This window comes from Heterocephalus glaber, unplaced genomic scaffold (assembly GCF_053883595.1).
Source record: "Heterocephalus glaber isolate CG9 unplaced genomic scaffold, H.glaber_assembly_v1.0 deba00000347, whole genome shotgun sequence".
Lineage (NCBI taxonomy): Eukaryota > Metazoa > Chordata > Mammalia > Rodentia > Bathyergidae > Heterocephalus > Heterocephalus glaber.
The window spans coordinates 25,756,418-25,775,140 of record NW_028258143.1 but is presented as its reverse complement, the minus strand read 5'-3'; the positions used below and the strand labels follow the sequence as shown (position 1 = coordinate 25,775,140).

At 37.2% G+C, this 18,723-nt stretch overlaps 1 protein-coding gene across 5 annotated transcripts in view; it reads right to left on the bottom strand.

The window, feature by feature from the left end:
- Cntnap5 (contactin associated protein family member 5) overlaps positions 1-18,723 on the bottom strand; it is an 874,588-nt gene that overhangs the window by 670,187 nt on the left and 185,678 nt on the right. For 4 of the 5 annotated variants that reach the window (XM_087198285.1, XM_021236419.2, XM_004836022.3 and 1 more), the window contains one exon: positions 12,175-12,279. The exons of the other annotated variant lie outside the window; for it this stretch is intronic. In XM_087198285.1, the coding sequence (XP_087054411.1) occupies positions 12,175-12,279 (105 nt within the window). The remainder of the gene's footprint in view (positions 1-12,174; positions 12,280-18,723) is intronic. 5 annotated transcript variants of the gene reach the window in all.

Genomic DNA, 18,723 nt, shown 5'->3' with positions numbered 1-18,723 from the left:
TCTTTTCTTGTTCCAAATGAATTTTTTGATTGATTTCTCAAGTTCTGTGAAGTATGGTGTTGGAATTCCAATTGGGATTGCAGTGAATCAATATAGCAATTTTGGAAGTATGGCAATTTACATTATATTGGTTCTTCCTACCCAGGAGCAAGAGAGCTCTTTCCATTTTCTGATATCCTCTTTGATCTTTTTTTTCAGAGTGTCATATTTTTCAGAGAAGAGGTCTTTGATTTCTTTTGTTAGGTTGATTCCTAGTTATTTCATCTTTTTAGATGCTATTATAAAAGGATTTGTTTCTCCAATTCTGCGCTCAGTGAGTCTGTTGTTTCTGTACAGGAAGGCTATAAATTTTGTGTGTTGACCTTGTATCCAGCTACTCTACTAAATTTGGTTATTAAGTCTAGAAGGCTTTTGGTGGAGTTCTTGAGGTCTTCCATACAGAGTATCTTATCATCTGCAAGTAATGATAATTTAACTTCTTTATTTCCTATCTTTATATCTTTTATTTCTTTCTCTTGTCTAATTGCTGTTTCTAATGTTCCTAGAACAATATTGAATAGGAGTGGTGATAATGGACATCTTTGTCTTGTTCCTGATTTTAGTGTGAAAGATTTCAGTTTTTGACCATTTAGTATGATATTAGCTGTTGGTTTTTCATAGATGGCTTTTATCAGTTTGAGATACAGATCATCTATTCCAATTTTCTGTAGAGTTTTTGTCATGAATGGGTGTTGGATTTTGTCAAATGATTTTGTGCATCTACTGAGATGATCATATGGTTTTTTGGGCTTGGCTCTATTAGTATAGTGTATTACATTTATTGATTAGTATATGTTGTACTATTGCTGCATCCCTAGGAAGAATCCCCCTTGGTCAGGGTGTATGATCTTTTTGATGATCTTCTTCATTCTGTTTGCCAGTATCTTACTGAGGATTTTTTTCTTTAATTTAATTTAATTTTTTTCTTTAATTTTATTGGTACACTTTAGATATAAAATATAATGACATTCATCATTGGAGATTTGTACCTTTACAAAATATATCGTCATTCTTATTTTTTCCCCATTCCCCTGTCCTCGCTTCAACCCCTCCACCTCTCCCTATTTACAAAGATTTTGTTTCCCTTTTTTCATTTTCTCATATGAATTCCATTCCCTCTTTCCTTTCCCCTCCCCTTCCCACTTCCCTTTCCCCTTTGCACCTGTTTGCAACTATGTTCATTAGGGAGATTGGACTATAGTTCTCTTTTTTGTTTGGGTCTTTCCCAACTGATCTTTTGGGATCAAGGTGATGCTTGCTTCCAGGAATGAATTTGGGAGAATTGCTTCTTTTTCAGTTTCATTGCAGAGTTTAAACAGTTGTGGCAATAGTTCTTCTCTAAATGTCTTGTAAAATTCAGCAGAGAAGCCATCAGGAACCGAGTTTTCTTCATTGGTAAGATTTTAATTATATTTTCAATTTTGTTGATTGTTATTGGGTTGTTTAGAATTTTTAGGTGTTCTTCGTTCAACTTTGGTAATTCATATGTATCTAGGAATCTGTCCATTTCTTCTGTGTTTTCCATGTAATTGGCATAAAGGTTCTCAAAGTAGTATTGATGATCCTCTGGTTTTCTGCTAGGTCCATTATAATTTCATCCTTTTCATTCCTAATTGCATGGATTTGGTTCTTTGCTTTGCTTTTTAATAAGATTAGCTAAGGTTTTGTCATTTATTCTTTTGAAGAACCAACTCTTGACTTCATTGATTTTTTGTATCATTCTCTTAGCCTCCATTGCATTGATTTCTCCTCTGATCTTCATAATTTCCTCCCTTGTATGAGCTTTGGGTTTGTCCTGCTCTTCTTTTTCTAGAAGCTTGAGGTTCAGCATCAGGTAGCTTATTTGTGCTCTCTCTGCTTTCCTAATATGAGTATTTACTGCTATGAATTTCCCTCATAAGACTGCTTTTATTGTGTCCCATAGATTCTGATATGTGTATTGACATTGCCCTTTAATCGTAGAAATTGATTTCTTCTTTAAATTTTTCTGTGAACTCTTAGTTATTCAGAAGTGTGTCATTCAGTTTCCATGTACTTATGAAATTCTTGTGCTTTCTTTTGCTATTGATCTCACCACTGTACCAATTCCTGCATTTAGAATGGTTGCCTTCTGGATCCCTGCAGTGTGCTGTTGTCCAGGCAGGGTTCTGACTGGGGCCTGCCCACACTTAGGATGGTATCTGGGTGTGCTTCTGGCTGTGGCCTGCCCTCCTGGGCAGCTGTTTCCAGGAGGGGCTTTGGCTGGTGCCTGGGGGTCCAAGCTGCTGGTGTCTGGGTGGGGCCCTGGGTGGGATCTGTGCACTGGAGCCACTTTGGTCCACTCAGGCTTCTTGCTGGTATCTGTGCACACTTAACAATGGTATCTAAGAGCTGGAGTTTCTAAACACCAACCATCTCACATAGAAAACAAAGGCTTCTGGGGAGGAAGTGATATCAAAAGCACAAACAGAAAGACCTTGGAGAGGGTAAGATGCAGCCATTTGTACTGTAAGTGCTACCCATGAGGTCGTTTTTGGTGTCCACCCAGATTCTCCCCAGCAGGGATGTTCATCCCCCAGCTTCAGTGCTAGCTGCTAACCTGGGATATCCTCTTCTCAGAGGTTTATCCTTGTACAAAAGGAAGCCTTTTTCTCTGGGAAGCTACCACTTCCTTTATCCACATAAAGCCTATCAGATGAGGATAAAGTTTGAAATGTTGGTCAGATTGTGATCTAGAACCTCCTCTTAGCATCCCCCAAAAAATCTAATTTTGAATTTTTGCCATTTTCTTTCACTCTGCCTAGTTCTACTTCCCTCATAGCCTGTCTCTGGAGAGCATTTCTGGACAAAATCATTGCACAAGAAATTTTAGCTCATGTTAGCCTTGAAAGGATACCTTTACCCACCTCGGTTACTAACATGGTGGGCTTGTAATGAAGTTGGCCCTGGCATCCTCTGACAGTGTGCACCTGGTTGCTCACCCATGTGATTGAGTCTGTAGTGAAAAAGGCAAATTGTTCTTTTGAAGGATGCTCATGACTCAGGCACTTTTGCTCTGATATCCTCCATTAAATACCTTCCCTTTTATAAGAGTTGAGACATCAAGGCCTTGCTGATTAGGAAAGGATATTTGTCTGTCCCTATCATAATCACAGGCTATATAATAAGCGAGGAGGACCAAGGAATACAGTTGGGGCTCAGCAGAGTTGGAGTACAGTCCTATGGAGGACACCTCACATTTATATTGCTTGAAGACCGAGAATTGATTCATGCTTTCTAAAAACATCCAGGTAGTTTTAGAAAGTTTCGCAGAAAGGTCATGTACTGTATATAAAGTTTGAAGTCTTTTAACTAATTGTTCAATTTGGTAGTGGATAAATTTAATTCAAATTCAATAAAAAATTGTGTTCCTTGATGATATCAGCCCCATCCCAATGCTCAATCACTGTGTATAGCTAGTGGCTACCTTGGCGGAAGGCACAGTTAGACAACACATTTCTATCTTTACAGGAGTTCCTATTGGTCAGTGGTACTCTAGATTTTTCTCTCATAAAATGAGTAGAGGGTTAGCTCTTCTTTAATTTGGCAAATCAATGAACTCTAACTATTTCCAACTGCACCTCAGGTCTAACGGGATTTTAATGGATTATTTTTTATCTCATTTAAGGTATTTATAATTAAATACTGTTTTATTCATGGCTATAATAAACCAGTGTTGAGGATTTACCAACCAGGTAAGATAGTCTTCCTGGTTTTAGGCATACAAGAAAAAAATTGCTTTTCAAATATCATTGGAAACTGCAGATCTCATATTATTGGTATTACTACTTTTTTGTCATAAGCAACACACTTGTTGTACAGTTAAGCATACTGCACTTAACATAGTTTCTTGCAGCAAATTTGTTTGAAAGACAATGCTCAATCTAAATTTGATGTTTGAGTAAAAAAGGTCACTTTATCTAAGGATTTTGGACAAGTAATTTTTTTTCTTCTATGAAAATAATATGTTGAGTATCTACTCTAATAAGGATCAAGTGAGACATTAGAATGATATTTAGAAAGAATGTCTACTTGGTCCCTCAAAGAAAATGATCAACAATGAAGAAAAAAGTAAAGAGCAAAGTACATGAGTTTATCACTTCTACTGTGCCAAACAGCGATGTTTAGACTCTTTGAAGCATTACGTTACTAGTGACAAGCAGTATTCACATGAGCCCTATCCTCCCCTCATCAGTGCTTTGTATTGCAATTAGTCTAGCTGAACACAGGATCATCACAATGGTTTTGTCTCCACTGGAGACCTCTGTCACAAGGCTCCTGACAAATAACAGATTTCTACTCTGCATTTCTTGGTGATTTATAGTTGTCCTAAAATAAGAGAAAATGCTTAGTGCATGGTCTAAATATCTAGGTCTGGGTTAGACTTACCCACAGGAATATCAGGCAGCAGTGTGATCTTCATGCCATTGAGACGGCACACATATACATACGGCTTTTTCTCCCTTAATGTCTGAGAATTCCATCTTTTGGTGGTTAAAATATTGACAACACTAGTCGAAATGCCAAAATTACCTGAATGAATGACCATTATGCTTATAATACTTTTATTCAGATTATGATTTTAGGTTAACATAAATAAAGATATGGTTATTATGGGGTAGACGGACATAAAAATTCAAGCTCTCCCAAAATCAGCTGTATATTTTTGAGGTAGTGACTTAACTTCTCTGAGTCTGCCTCTTCATCTTTAAAAATAAAGTTAATACAGTACCAAGTATTTTAGAATATTGCTGTAAGGATAAAAATATAAAGCTGAAGTTTCTAACACTGTTTCTCATGCATAAAAACTTGGTCAACTGATGACTTTCATTCTTTCCTCACCACTCAGATCCAGTGTAAGTCATGAAAGTAAGAACCAAAGAAGCAGAAAATGCAGAGATACTCTGGAATAGTGCATCTTAAATTTGAATGTGGCAGTGAAACAGTTGTTAAAGCAGGGGTCCTGGTCTAGTAGTTCTGGGTAGAAGTTGAGATCTTGCGTTTTGAATAAACTCCTGGTGGAAACACTTCTAGTAGGGAAGAAGAACAAGAAATAATGAAGGAAAGAACATGTCTTGATGTCTAATGTGCCTGGGGCAGCTAGGGCAGGACAAAGAAGGAAAAGAACATTTCAAGGTAAGAGAAGGGAATCCAGGGAATGATTTCTGCAAAACTGAATGTGTTTTTTTTAAAGACAAAATTAGATTATACCCACATCATGCCTGCCTAACTCTGTCCAGATGGGAGACTGGAGCTGTCTTTAGCAAGCAGGTATTGCAGTGTTGTTGGGAAATTAGATCCTTAGTATCCTTACCTGGCTATCTGGAACAAGTCCCTAGAGAGCTTGTGTCATGCTAATTGTGGGTATTAATCCTGTTTCCCAATCCCATTTCCTCATGGGGAGTCTGATAAAACCAAACTGAAAAGCAACTTCCAATAGGCCTTCATGTATCCTTGGACTTTCGGGATCAGTTTGGCCCAATGAAGTAGGTGTGTGTGTAAAGGAATCTGTCCCATAGAGGGCTGCAAGGGCTGTAAGCCTCTTCCTCCATCTATGAGCACAGGAAGCTGAAAATGCCTTGACACAAGAAATAAAGTTCTCCATGGCAACAGAATTGTCATGCTAGATACATACAATCTTCACTTTCACAAGTAAGCACTTCAAAAAATAATATTCCAGCAAGGAAATATTACAGCTTCAAGGGACAAATGGTAAAGATAATTGTTTGCAAACTGTATTTGGGGAAAAAAACAAAACAAGGATGCAAGGGGAAATATAAGCCTTTGCTCTCATCAGGCCAAAGATGTTTAGTACCTTTTGCCTTTTAATCATCTAAAGCAACTTAAATCCTTCCCCTCATTTTCAAGGTCTGAGCCACAGCTACCTGCTGATGCTGGGCCACCAGCTCCTGTGCTTCCTGCTGACAGTAAGTGCTTCCCCAACCTCAGCCAGCTTAATGCCCAGATCAAAAGCAATCTCGCCACAGAGCAAACCACATTGACAAAGACAGATCCTTTCTAAGCCACAATTATATAGATCGAGTTGGCAACTTAAGTTAATGGTGATCTGACCCCCAATTTAATGTATTTTGTCATTTTTTCAAAAGTAATTATTTCTCTTTCTTGTTTTTCATTTTTTTTTTTGCGTGTGTGTGAGATTAGATGGAGGATAAAGGGCATGTGGAAGTGAAAGAATAAAAATTCCATTTGGCAAATCCCCTCCATAGATGAGATAGCAGTGTGGAAACTATTAAGGTTGGGGTTTTAAACGTCTAATCCTCCTGGATGTGGGGTCGGTTGCCCAGATTTTGGCTGGACAGCAATAACTTCAGACAACAGTTGTTTTCCATGGGTATTATTTTTTCCACAGCAAGATTAGTTTGCTGTTGATTAAACTTGCTTTACCCGTGGCTAAAGAAGTTCATCAAACATCACTGCCCAGGACAGGCTTTCCGGAATCTATCCCTCAACTTGAGAATGCATCCCTGCTTCTGCCATGGCACATTTATAACTTGTGCACACTTTCTCCCTAACTACAAGCAGACAGATATATATCTGAGCTTTATGCATCCTGGAGGCAAAATGATCTTTAATCATAAATGATCAAAGCACAGTAGCTTGTATGCTTTTCAGGGGATTCAGCAGTTTTAAGTGTTGTCCAAGCACTAGAAGGGAGTTTGCTGATGTGAAAGTGTTCAGCAGTGGTGCTTCTGTAGGCACAGAATTCTACTGAGGAAGATGTAATTTAATGAAAATCAAGGGCTTTGCAACTTGGATTCCATCTTTGGGAGAACACTAGGGAGTTCTTTGCAGGTGTGTGGAAGGTGGGATAGCCTACAGAAGAAGGAAGTCATGAAGTACTGTGACAAATAAATAAATGAATAGAATACATTAAGAAACACCTAAACAAAGCTTGGAAGTCATAAGACAGTAAAATTCATCTTTTTAATATCATCGTGGGCCACTGACTAATCTAATTAATGATTATTTAATTCTCTAGAAGAAAGTACCTATCATTTGGTTTTGCTATTTGCTGGTTGATTAGAACTCAGATATTGTAAATTACTCATTAATTTTGTAAACATGTGTCCCATAGGATTAACCCATGAGTTAATCTTTGAAGACATGGGAATGTTTTGTTTTAATGAAATTCAATTTGACTAGGTTAAGCAATGGCCAGAGACCTGGTGTAGCATTATTTCTGGTTCTATCTGCAAGTGTGTTTCCAAGGAGACTGAAATTGGCGGGCTGAGTGAAGCAGCTCTGCCTTCAACAATGTGCATGTGGATTATTCAGTCCCTTGCAGGACCAGGTGAACTAAAAAGGCCAAGGAGAGGTGAATTTGATGACTCCTTTCCAGCTAAGACATCTATCTGCTAAGGCAGAACAGAATGCCAGATTTCCAGCACTTTGGGCTCTCTGCAATGCACAGAATAAGCTTCCCCTCCCACCCTGCACCAAACACTCTCCTCAGGCCTCAGATTGAGAATCACCCCATCTGCTCCGCACATTCTCAGACCTCCCAGCCCAGAGAGAGTGATGCCACTGGCTTCCCTGATTCTCTAGCTTGTTGCAGAAAGCATAGTTTGTCTTCTTAGTTTCCGCAATCACATGAGCCTTTTTCCTTATGAAATCTCCTCTTGCATGGCTATATATATGTGATTAGTAATGTTTCTTGGAAAGCCATGACTAATACAGGGATTAAGTAGTTTTGTATTCATCTAATAATTTTATTCTAATATTCTCTTCTTTCCCTTTAGATACCTGTGAATACTCAGTGCTTCAAAGTACCCCTTGAATCACCTTTACCATCTTCCTTGTTAGAGTTGAGTAAATTTTTGACATGCTCATTCTATATTTGGGCAAGAGCTATTCCTTTAACTAATAATTTAAAATTATATAAGAACCTTTCTACATTGTTGGTGGGAATTTAAACTAGTACATCCACTGTGGAAAGCTCTATGGAGATTTATCAAAATCCAAAAATAGAAATTCCATTTGACCCAGCTATTTTCCTTCTAAGTATTCTTCTGAAAAAGTTAAAGACATCATAACACAGTGATACATGAATACTCATGTTTATAACATCAAAATTTAAAATAGCTACCCTGTGAAAATCAATCAATAATGGATAAGGAAAACATAGTATTTATACAAAATGAAGTACTACCTTGCCATAAAAAATGATAAAATTGAGGCATTCATAGGTAAATGGATGCACCTTAACAACATATTACATGAAATAAATCAGACACGCAGACTTAAATATTGCATGGTTTCCATTATATAAGAAGTCTAAAATATAAATAAAAAGCAAAACAAAAGTTAGATAATAGGAAGCAGGGAGATTGTTTTCAAATAGGAAGGGGAACAGAGATGGAAGGAAGGGGAGAGATGGGGGGGTAGGGAATGAAAAAAGAATTAAGATATGTTGTGTGAATTTACCAATTCCCCATGATAAATATAATCTATGCATTATTAATGTACACTAATTAAAAAGAAAAAAATATACTTGGACAAGTATTTTTTGCCCATTTATTTTAAACTAATTCCTAGGAATCAAAAAAAGTGAATATATATCTTGATTTTTGATCTTTTAAGTGATTTTCAGTCAAATTTAGAAAAGATGGTTGTGTGTATGACCATATGTGAGGATCTGATAGTACAACATGACTACAGTTAATGCTATGGGTTATATACTTGAAATTTGTTCTGATGTTTTCACACCCTCACACACACGAAGGTAACCTTGGGAGATAATAGGTGTATTAACTAAACTAACTGTGGTAATCATTTCACTATGTATACACATAGCAAATCATCACACTATCTACCTTAAATATATAGTTTTGCCTATTATGCTTCAATAACACCATTGAAGGCTAAGCTAATAAAAACAACCATAGATGTCCTTGTCTAAAATACTGAAGTTATTTTCACCTTCTGGGCAGGGCAGTGTCCAGGGGCTATGGGTAGCATCACTTGTGTGGGAATCAGACTTCCTGGGTTAAAGTTTGGCATGCCAACAGCTGTCCTCTTTATAACATTTATCACCTTTGAAACAAGGCCAACAATAATACCAACAGGGAAGATCAAACCGATGGACTTGAGGGCTTGAAGCAATGATGGTTTATGGTGAGTACATATGTATGATTGTCATAATTTTTAGTTTTATGCTGGTAACGTAAGATGATGAGTGTGAATTCCTAAACACATAATCCCTGCCATTAGGGAAAGACTCTCTGATGTCCCCACAGATATCTACCAATATACTAGATTTCATACATGGGGATACATCTTGCTCTTCAGGATACATTTGATGACTTTCATAAATGAAAGGGGAGATTTAAAGAATCCACATGGAAAATGAGTGTTCAGGGCTGTAATTACTTCCAGGTCCTGACACTGGGCAGACAGGATATAGATCTGATTTGAGAAGGACAAAAATAACATAGCTTGTGCTTGTATTTCCCCTATCAGTTAAAGCTATAGTTTTTCTCTTTGACTTACTAATTTTACATTTACCTATCCAGACATATGACAAAATTTATCCTCAACATTAACATAATTATTTCTATGTTTTATAATAACATCTGTATTGTCGATGATATATATGCTCTATATGTTTATATAGCTTACATGTTTTACAAACACCGAGTGACTTTATCCTTCATATATACATATATGGTACAATATTTGTGTTTTCAGGTACATTTGTAGGTTCAATCAAATAAAAGTGGAAAATATTTAAATACTTTGCTCATGGTCTGAATACACACAAACATTTTTCCTTGTCATTTATGATTCCCTAAAGAATATATTATACCAACTATGCATTTAGATGACATTTACATGGTATTAGATAGATGAGAGGAAGTATATAGGTTATAGGAAGCTCTGTATCATTTTACAAAAGGCACTTGTGCACCCATCATGTGTTTAGGTACCCACAGGGGTTGTGGAACAAATATGTACCTCATTGATACTGAGGGACAAGGACATATATATATACACACACACATATATATATACATATATATGTGTATATATATATATAAAATGTACATGTTTGTATTATATAGAGTGGTTGGTACCTTGGTTTACAAACTTAATTTGTTTTATGATTTGGAGGAAGTTGGCTGCATTTGTATTTGTGTGGGGAAGATGGCTATGGTCGTGTTTATCACCCAATGCAGAGTTTGAAAATGGAAACAAAATTTTGCTGAACACTTTTGTTTTTGAACTAAGTTGTTTGCAAACAGAAGCTATTACTATATATATATATATATATATATATATATATATATATGGAGAAGATTCATTCTTGTAAATATCAATCCTCTAATATGACCCTTGCTCTCTATATATTCAACTACTCTTATATACTTAAATCTCTGTATATATTTATGTCCTATTATGTACTGTAAAATATATGTATTATTTATTTTTACACACACTTATATGTATAGCCACATGTAATATCCATACAAAGCAATTATATCAATATTAGCACTAATAAACAATACTAGTCATTAATTAGTATTGTAAGTTGGAATTATATAGCAATCTGTGCTATCCCTGTAAGCTCCTTATGAAAAGTGTACCTATGTTTGCCACCTGTATTTTAGGGTTCTAACACAGTGCCTATCACATAGCAGGTACTCAATAAATAGTCACGGAAGGATTTGTTATTCAAGAATTCATCCAGTTTTGTGGTTTGCAACTCTTCTTGCATTTTCAAATCACCCAGAAAGGTTTTATTTATTCACTTGATCCATATTCTTATTAAGTTTCATCCCCTATGATTATTTGGGAATACGTGGGAGAAGGGCTCAGGCAGTACTCCCATCAAGCTCTCTGGTAATTCAAGTGTACAGCCCTAGAATGAGAACCCTGGAACCCTGGAACCCTGGAGCCTGGGCCTGCTTCCCCATGAGGCTGGGGTGAGGGTCCAGTGAATGACAGGGAGGCTATCAACACCCTAGGTGCTGTGCCAAAGCATGAGCTATAGGGCACCTTAACTCTGTGACTCTATCTGCTCACTGCTCAGTCATGCTGATTCAGATTCTACTTGCAAGAGAAGGAGGTCTCCTCTCCGTCCACACACATGCTAGCTTTGGGTCAAGGCACACTGACTTCAAATGAACAAAACCCACAGCTTTCCCCAGAAACTCCCTCAGGTACTGAGCATGAATGCTTTCTGCTGCACTTCATTTGGTTGGGATTTTAAGAAGTGGTCCCTGGAATCCCTGTAGGACATGGTGTGAAAGTCTCCTGACATTTTTTTCCTCCTGAAATGGAAAGTGGACCTCCTGGATCCACTCCCAGTTTTCAATCTTGCAGTGGAAAGATCTTTTAGACAGGGGAAGCCAGTCTCACTCTGCAAGTAAAGCAGCCAGGTGAGCATGTCACACTACTTCATTGATAAGAAACAAAGAATGGGAAAGGTAAGTAATTCATAGAAATTCACCAAGCCTATCAGTGTTATAGCCAGCATTTGAAGGCCGATTGCTTAGTTTCTAAGGCTCTCTGCTTTCAAACTGCAACCCTTTTCAATCATAGTAGTGAATCCATTTGCTAAAATAGACTACTCAAGCAATGTACTCTGATCTTCACATAGTGTAAAGACATTAAGCATTTAATTTCAGTTTTATGTAGTTGGCAAGATTGTAGATGATTTATAATCTTGATTTTATTAATTGTGTGCTCCAAGATTTTTTAAAACAGCAATATTAATGTTGTAGTTACTTTAAGGTTATTGAAAAATTTTAATGAATGTCATCTTTTATAAACCACAATAATATCTTTCTGATGTTATTTATGTTGTATACATCAAATATGATAATAAAGTGAATGCATTTTAAAAAGTGATTTTCACAAAACTCCTCTTCTGATAAATCCAAATGAATTCTGCGGTTGGAGGAGCACTAGTCAGACATGTGAGCAATCTTGTGTTTAGATGTATGGTTGCATTACACTCTACCCATCTCCTCCCACATCTTTTTCTGAACTCTATCTTTGGACCTGATCCCAGCAGATGGACACAATCACTTTTCCCAAGGATTCACTGTGTCCCTATTTTGTCCTTGACTGTAGAAGTTTGATCACTCTACTTACCAACTCTCCAGTTGAGCTGAGCTGGACTGGGAGTACCAGTGAGGTCTGAGGAGCTGGAAAAAGCCATTGGAGAGAGCAGTGATGCTAGTGGATCATCACAGTTGTCTACAGTGTTAGGAAGGAGACAGAAAGAGATAGGGCAGAATCTGTTAGAAAAGCCTTTCCATGAAGCGAGACATCATGATGTTATCTACCATTATTTTTGAAGCACTTCCTCTAAGGTTTGTACTACTTGTTTCTTAAATTCCTGCATATACTTCTCACAACACCCCCAATGGACAAGAAAAACTTTTCACAGAAAGAGAGAAGTTTAGAGATGTCCAGGAGTTTGTCCAATGTCACAACAATAGAAACTAGCATAGACATAATTCTCACCTATTTTTATCTGACTCAAATTTCCAGCTACCATTCACCCTTTTAAAGGACAATTTATACAAAGCCTTAAATCACTGCTATTGTGCTAGTTCTAGAAAAAGTGAGAACATTGAAGAAGAGGAACATTGTTTAACTTTCTCCCATCTTCTGTCCTAAAGACCTCTGTAATAATTATATCTAGAGGAAGAGGATAATTTTAACTAATTTATTTTCGATTGTGTGAAAAATCACCGGAAAATGCATTACTTATTCTAATAGCTCGTTTATAGTCCATGAAGCAATAGATAATAGTTTCGGATTTTGAACAATCTCAAATATGACAGTCACCTCAGTAGTTATACTTTCAGCTGTCCTTAAATGTGACAATTAAGCTTTCTAAAGCTCATCTGATAATGTCATAATGTGAGACAGGGCAGGACCACAGGCAAAGAGGTGGTCTTGACAACACAGTTGTCTCTCCAGGTTGACGTTAACATTGTGACTAGTCAGTTCTTGTAGAGATGGAATTTTCACACTCTCCAGACCTCATGTTAAAGATCTATATCTCCACTGTAACAGTACTAAAAGGTGGGAAAGAAGGGAAAGGAAAAATTATGAGAAAAGAAAAAAATATGGAAACAAAATCTATGTAAATAGGGAAGGGTGGAAGGGGTGAAGGGTGCACAGGTAATGGGGAAAAAAATAAGAACTAAGATACATCATGTACAGGTACAAGCACCCAGTGATAAATGTAAACTTACTGCATACCTAAAATGTACCAATAAAAGAATTTTTTTAAAAAGAGGTGGTTAAGCCCTGAGAGCTCCACCATTGTAGGCTGATTTAATGCCTTGATTAAAGGACTCTCATGAGTGTGGTCTCACCTTCTTGCCCTCTGTTATGTAACGACACCGCAAGTGTACACTTCCTAGATGCTGGCACATTGATATTGAACTTCCCAGCCCTCAGAAATGTGAGCCAAAAAATATCTGTTTATAAGTAACCTAGTCTCAAGTATTCTGTTACAGAAGCACACAGCAGATTAAGACATTTGGTCACCATAATGTTCTATACTAACTCATTTATTAGTTTGTATCTCTCACCAAGAGGCACATCTTTGTGGTCCTCCAGCAAACACTATGGGTGTGATACTTCTGGATAAAAAGTTTGTTGGAAGAGTGAGATAGTGAGTCATGAGAGAAGAAACGAAGAGAAAGATCAATGAATCAATCAGTTAACCCCATAGCACTCAAATTTTTTTCCTATTTTTTTCCATTCTGTACAACATTGATATTGCAAGACATTGACAAATGACCTCATAAAATTTAGATATACTTCATACAAAACAAATTTGAAATGTGCTGTTTAGTTTCAAGGTAAACTTCACACAGTAAAGGCTCTCAGGAGTAATTATTTTGACTTTTTATAAAAGAATATTTACATAGTATCATGCTTGTTTATCTAGGAAGTTCTGAGCTGTATTCAGCTAATTGCAGGGAAATTAATTAGACACATAAGGATTAAATTCTTGTTTGTTAAGTGTGTTAGAAAATCAACTGGCAAAGTGTATTTTGAGTTTCTCTCAAACAAAAATGTTTGAAAAATGTTTTGAGGTATTTGACAAACACCAAACAGAGCCACATCCTCACTGAAGAGGAATAATATAAAAATCACAGGAAAGGCACCTTGGTGGTTATGGATAATCTGCGAATAGGATGCAGAGATGTGTCATTTGTACTCTTGTTGTAGCATGCAGGTGAATGGAGCAGCACACACACACACTTCAAAGCACTTGGTTGAAAACACACATTTGTTACTCTATATATTTTGAAATAGTTTGAACATGATGCTGATCTTAAATTTGCTTATGACTCTTTTATCATCAAGAAGCACAAGTGTGGAAAAATGAAACCTACAGGACTATTCAAAATGCGAGTACACGCGCATGCACACACACAGTCACTGAGATCAACGTCTGTGGTTGTAACCATCTCCCCACTTCAAAACCCCTCTATCATCTCACAGTAACTCTCAGCCTTCCTAGCAGTCAGGTCCACCAAACTGCAAATAGTTTCAAGGCTAAGAGATATATTTATTATACTACTTAGGCATTTCTTAAATGTTTAACATGTATACAGTGATGTTATCATTCTTATTAAGTTCTTAAGGTATTTCTATGTATGTTGATGATATTTGTGAGTTGTCTCCTTAGGCCTATTTCTCCCCAAGCCCTTGCTTATATAAAGTTCTTATTGTATACTTAACCAGTTATTTTTACAATGTACATGTTGTGCTGTAGCAGATTGACATGTAGAAATTTCAAGTTAACTCAGGTCATACATTGCTCAGGAAACAACCCCAGGATTCAGTTTTTCTCTTATTAAAGGGGTTTTTGGGTTCAAATATGTAAATTCTTAAAAATTACTATGGAATAGTAGAAATGGAATTTACATAATCATTTAAAATTAATTCAGTCCAAATATTTACAAAGTCTTCTTTTGTGTTTGTCCATGAAGAGGCTTTAGGGGTAGATGTGGGTAAGACAGAGTCTCAGACCTGAAAAACTTCAGACTATACAAAAATGCATCAATGAACGAGACAGTCTAGAAATTTTTCACTAAGCTTACAGCACAGCCATAAAATGGGTTCCTCAAGGTGCACAGTCTAGGCCACCAACCTATACCATCTCGTCCAGCAACTGCCTCTGTCCCTCTCAAGCAGTGCCGTTGGTGACAGAGAGTTGCTGGAGCCTGTGGAGATCAGGGACAGCTGCCAGGCTCCCACCCCTGTCTTTCTCCTCTTCTGAACTCTGCCCACCTTGTATCTCTGCTTCTGTTTCCACTTGGGAAATTCGCAAATTCATCAAAAAAAAAAAAAAAAGATCCCTGCTCAAGGCAAAGGCTCAGAGGAGATTTCTGAGCTACTCCTGTCCTTGTAGACCCTGTGTGCTTCAAGAGGGGCTTTTGGAGGGATAATCTGAACTTCTGATCTGCTCCTAAAAATGAGAGGCATGGGAAATTTCCACATCAGGAAGAAGAATGATGATCTCCCTCTCTATCTAGAGCAAGGAATTAGGTCCCTCTGTCATCTCCACATCATGTGAACAACTCTTGACACCTTCACTTAAAAAGAGAATAGATCAGGTCTTTTCTCAAATTATCCCTGGTCACTGGGAGTTAAGACTTTGCCATATAAGACTCCTAACTCCAAAAGCAGGTATGATTTCCGATGTGTTCCTTATTCCTAAAGCAGAGGGGAAATGACCCAGGCACCTGAGAAAAAGAATTAGGTTTATTTGAGAAGTAGGATACTAAAGCTGAAACCACAGACTTCAAAATGAGCTATATGCCCTTCCCTGTTTTTTCCTAAATTGGTAAGTTTCCCAGGCTGGTCTTAACCTTGTCATCCTTCTGTCTCAACCTCCCAAAGTACTGGGATTATAGGCACGCAACACCATGCCTAGCTAATCATTAGTTTTTATTTTTCTTTGTTTCATGATTTAGTATATCCTAGACCTAGGAGATCCTGTTCCCCATGTTTGTTTCTTCTCTTGCCTTGGTGGCTTGAGATAAAACATTCAAGTGAACTAAGCTTTATTTCAGTGGTCCACAGAATTAAGAATTTTCCCATATCCAGCCATACAATTATTTTAAGGATGGAATGAAAATACAGGAGGGTGGCTCTGCTTGTAAAGTATGAAACCCAAAATGAGAATAGGAAGCAGTCTGTGAATTGTCAGCAATATCTTATTGCAATTGAGAGCAACTATTTTAACAATTTTATTTCTGGGATCTCATTTCTGTGCCATGAAACATGCCTGGGAATTAGTGTCACAGATAATGCTCCTGAAGGTTTGCAGTGGGCCAGATGAGTAGGAGAAGATAAAGAGGAAAGGAATTAAAGGGCTGAGGGATGGCAGAGCCATGCTGCCCTTGAGGGTGGGCAGCTTGTACAGCACATGAGCATATGGCGGGGAAATAAGGAAAGGAAGAACCACCTACTCCACTTGCCCTTTGAGATCCCTTAAAGAAACCCCACTGTCATTGGATTTCAGGCTCCACTTGCATTCAGTCTTCTGACAATTCAGCCTTCTGACATCACACTAAATGCAGCATTTGCTTCCTCCAGAAGAGTGTGTGTGTGTGTATGTGTGTGTGTTTGTGTGCATTCATCAGTGTTTAATGGAGCAAGAAGAAGGATGAGTGAAAAAAACAAGATCCAATGGAAGATTTTTGAAGGTTAGGGAAAAATACTGAGAAAGACAAAATATCAGTTTTCTCTTATATCCACTTCCACTGGGATCACTTGAGATAGACCTTCCTGACTTCCTCAAGAATTGTTTCCAAGAATGAGCCAAATGTCATGAATACATTGACATAAAAAAAATTCTCAAAAGGAGCTCTTGAAACCTTCCTTTTGTGAACCTTTTTCTCCCAAAATGCAGGCAAAGTCAAAAGGGTATTTTAAAAATGACATTCTTTATTTAAATCTGATTTATGATTCTTCATTTTCCTTCAATAAATAAGTATGGTGTCATTTCACTGTAAAGCCACTGCATCTGCACTTCACCCTTGTGTAGATAAAAATCCATACTTGTGTGTTTGACCAAAACACCTCTAGGTCTTTAGTTCATAACTGCTTACATAACTCCAGGTCTATTTGCAAATAACTTTATATTCATAGAATACTAAGAATCAGAACCAGGATGAATTTCTGAAATTGTGGAATTCAAGCCTTTTGCTTTACAAATGATGAGATGAAGACTTAGGGAGGTGACAGGACTGCCCATTATGGGGCAAGTCTGGACCAGAAAATTTCTATTCACTTTGTGCTGTTGACTATAGAGCCAGTTGTATCCCATCACAGCAGAAGGTTGATGATTATTAGTTCCATCATTCTTCCTGATAATTGTTTTCATGGTTGACTTGTCCACTCTCTCTTCTCTCCCTCCCTCCCTCCCTCCCTCCCTCCTTCCCTTCTTCCCTCTCTTTCTTTGTTTTACTTTCTTTTGCAAAAGGAAAGAAATAGTTTCATTCCTGGATAAGAGGAAAGAAATAGACAAGTGGTCTATAAATTTCAAGCAGTATTTGACTCTCCTTTCTTTCCTTATTTCTTCCTCCCATAACTTTTCCTAACCCCTTTTCTTCAAAGGTAAAGAAGCAAAAAAGGAATGACAAAAGAAAAAAAGGTAAGAAGAGAAAAACGAAACATATGGGCTTGTTTATGAATATTTTCCTGCATACTCAAATCCTTTGTTTTACATTTTCAAGCTGAAGAAGTAGGGATAATTTGTCCTTTAAATATATGTGTACTGTTAAATGGTAAATGTCTTCTTTCACATTAATTAAAAGGTAGAGGCACAAAAAATAATTCTGCATAAATATGATATTTGCATGGCTTCATAGAAATTATTATTGACTTTTAAGGTGATTCTACTTTAAGTAACATTTTTGTTGCCAAAATAGATTTTTATTCATTATTATTAAAATACCAATAGAGTTACATATGGTACTGAACTGAAATTGTGTGTATGGCTTTGATTACCACAGTAAATTGTCTGCGTATGGGGATTTGGAGCTTCAAAGGTTCACTTGTATTTATAGGTGAGATAAAATTCCTCTTAGCATTGCACGCTTAATGGCCTACTTTGTTTAAGAGACATAAAGCGTGCATTTTGTAGAGTGCCTACAACAGTGCTTAGAAGTGATAGCTCATTCTTTTAGCTTCATTTATTTTTCCCTTTGTTACCTATAATTTCACTAAGCAAACAGCAAAAATAAATTGTGCAATATCATTCTTGATTTGGACTCCACCCACCTTCTTCCCATGAAACCTCAAAGGTAAATTACTTCTTAATGAGCAGACCCAGCACAATAGCTCTCTGAAATGAGTCACAAAGAGAAGGTCAAACCTTCTCTGTCCTGGTATCCATCTCCAAATTATTGGAATACTTGTTTTTTTTGGTACTGGGGATTGAACTTGGGACTTTGCACTTGCAAGGCAAGCGGCAGAACCATTGAGCTACATCCCCAGGGCAGAATACTTGTTTTTTGATCACCTGATGGATACTTATGGTTAGCCTCTTTATTTTGAGAGGGTACAATAAAGTCAAAGACATGGGCCTTGAGCCCAAGAAACCAAATATCTACTTAAAACATAAAGAAAGTCACATTGTATGCATAAAACTCTCCATTC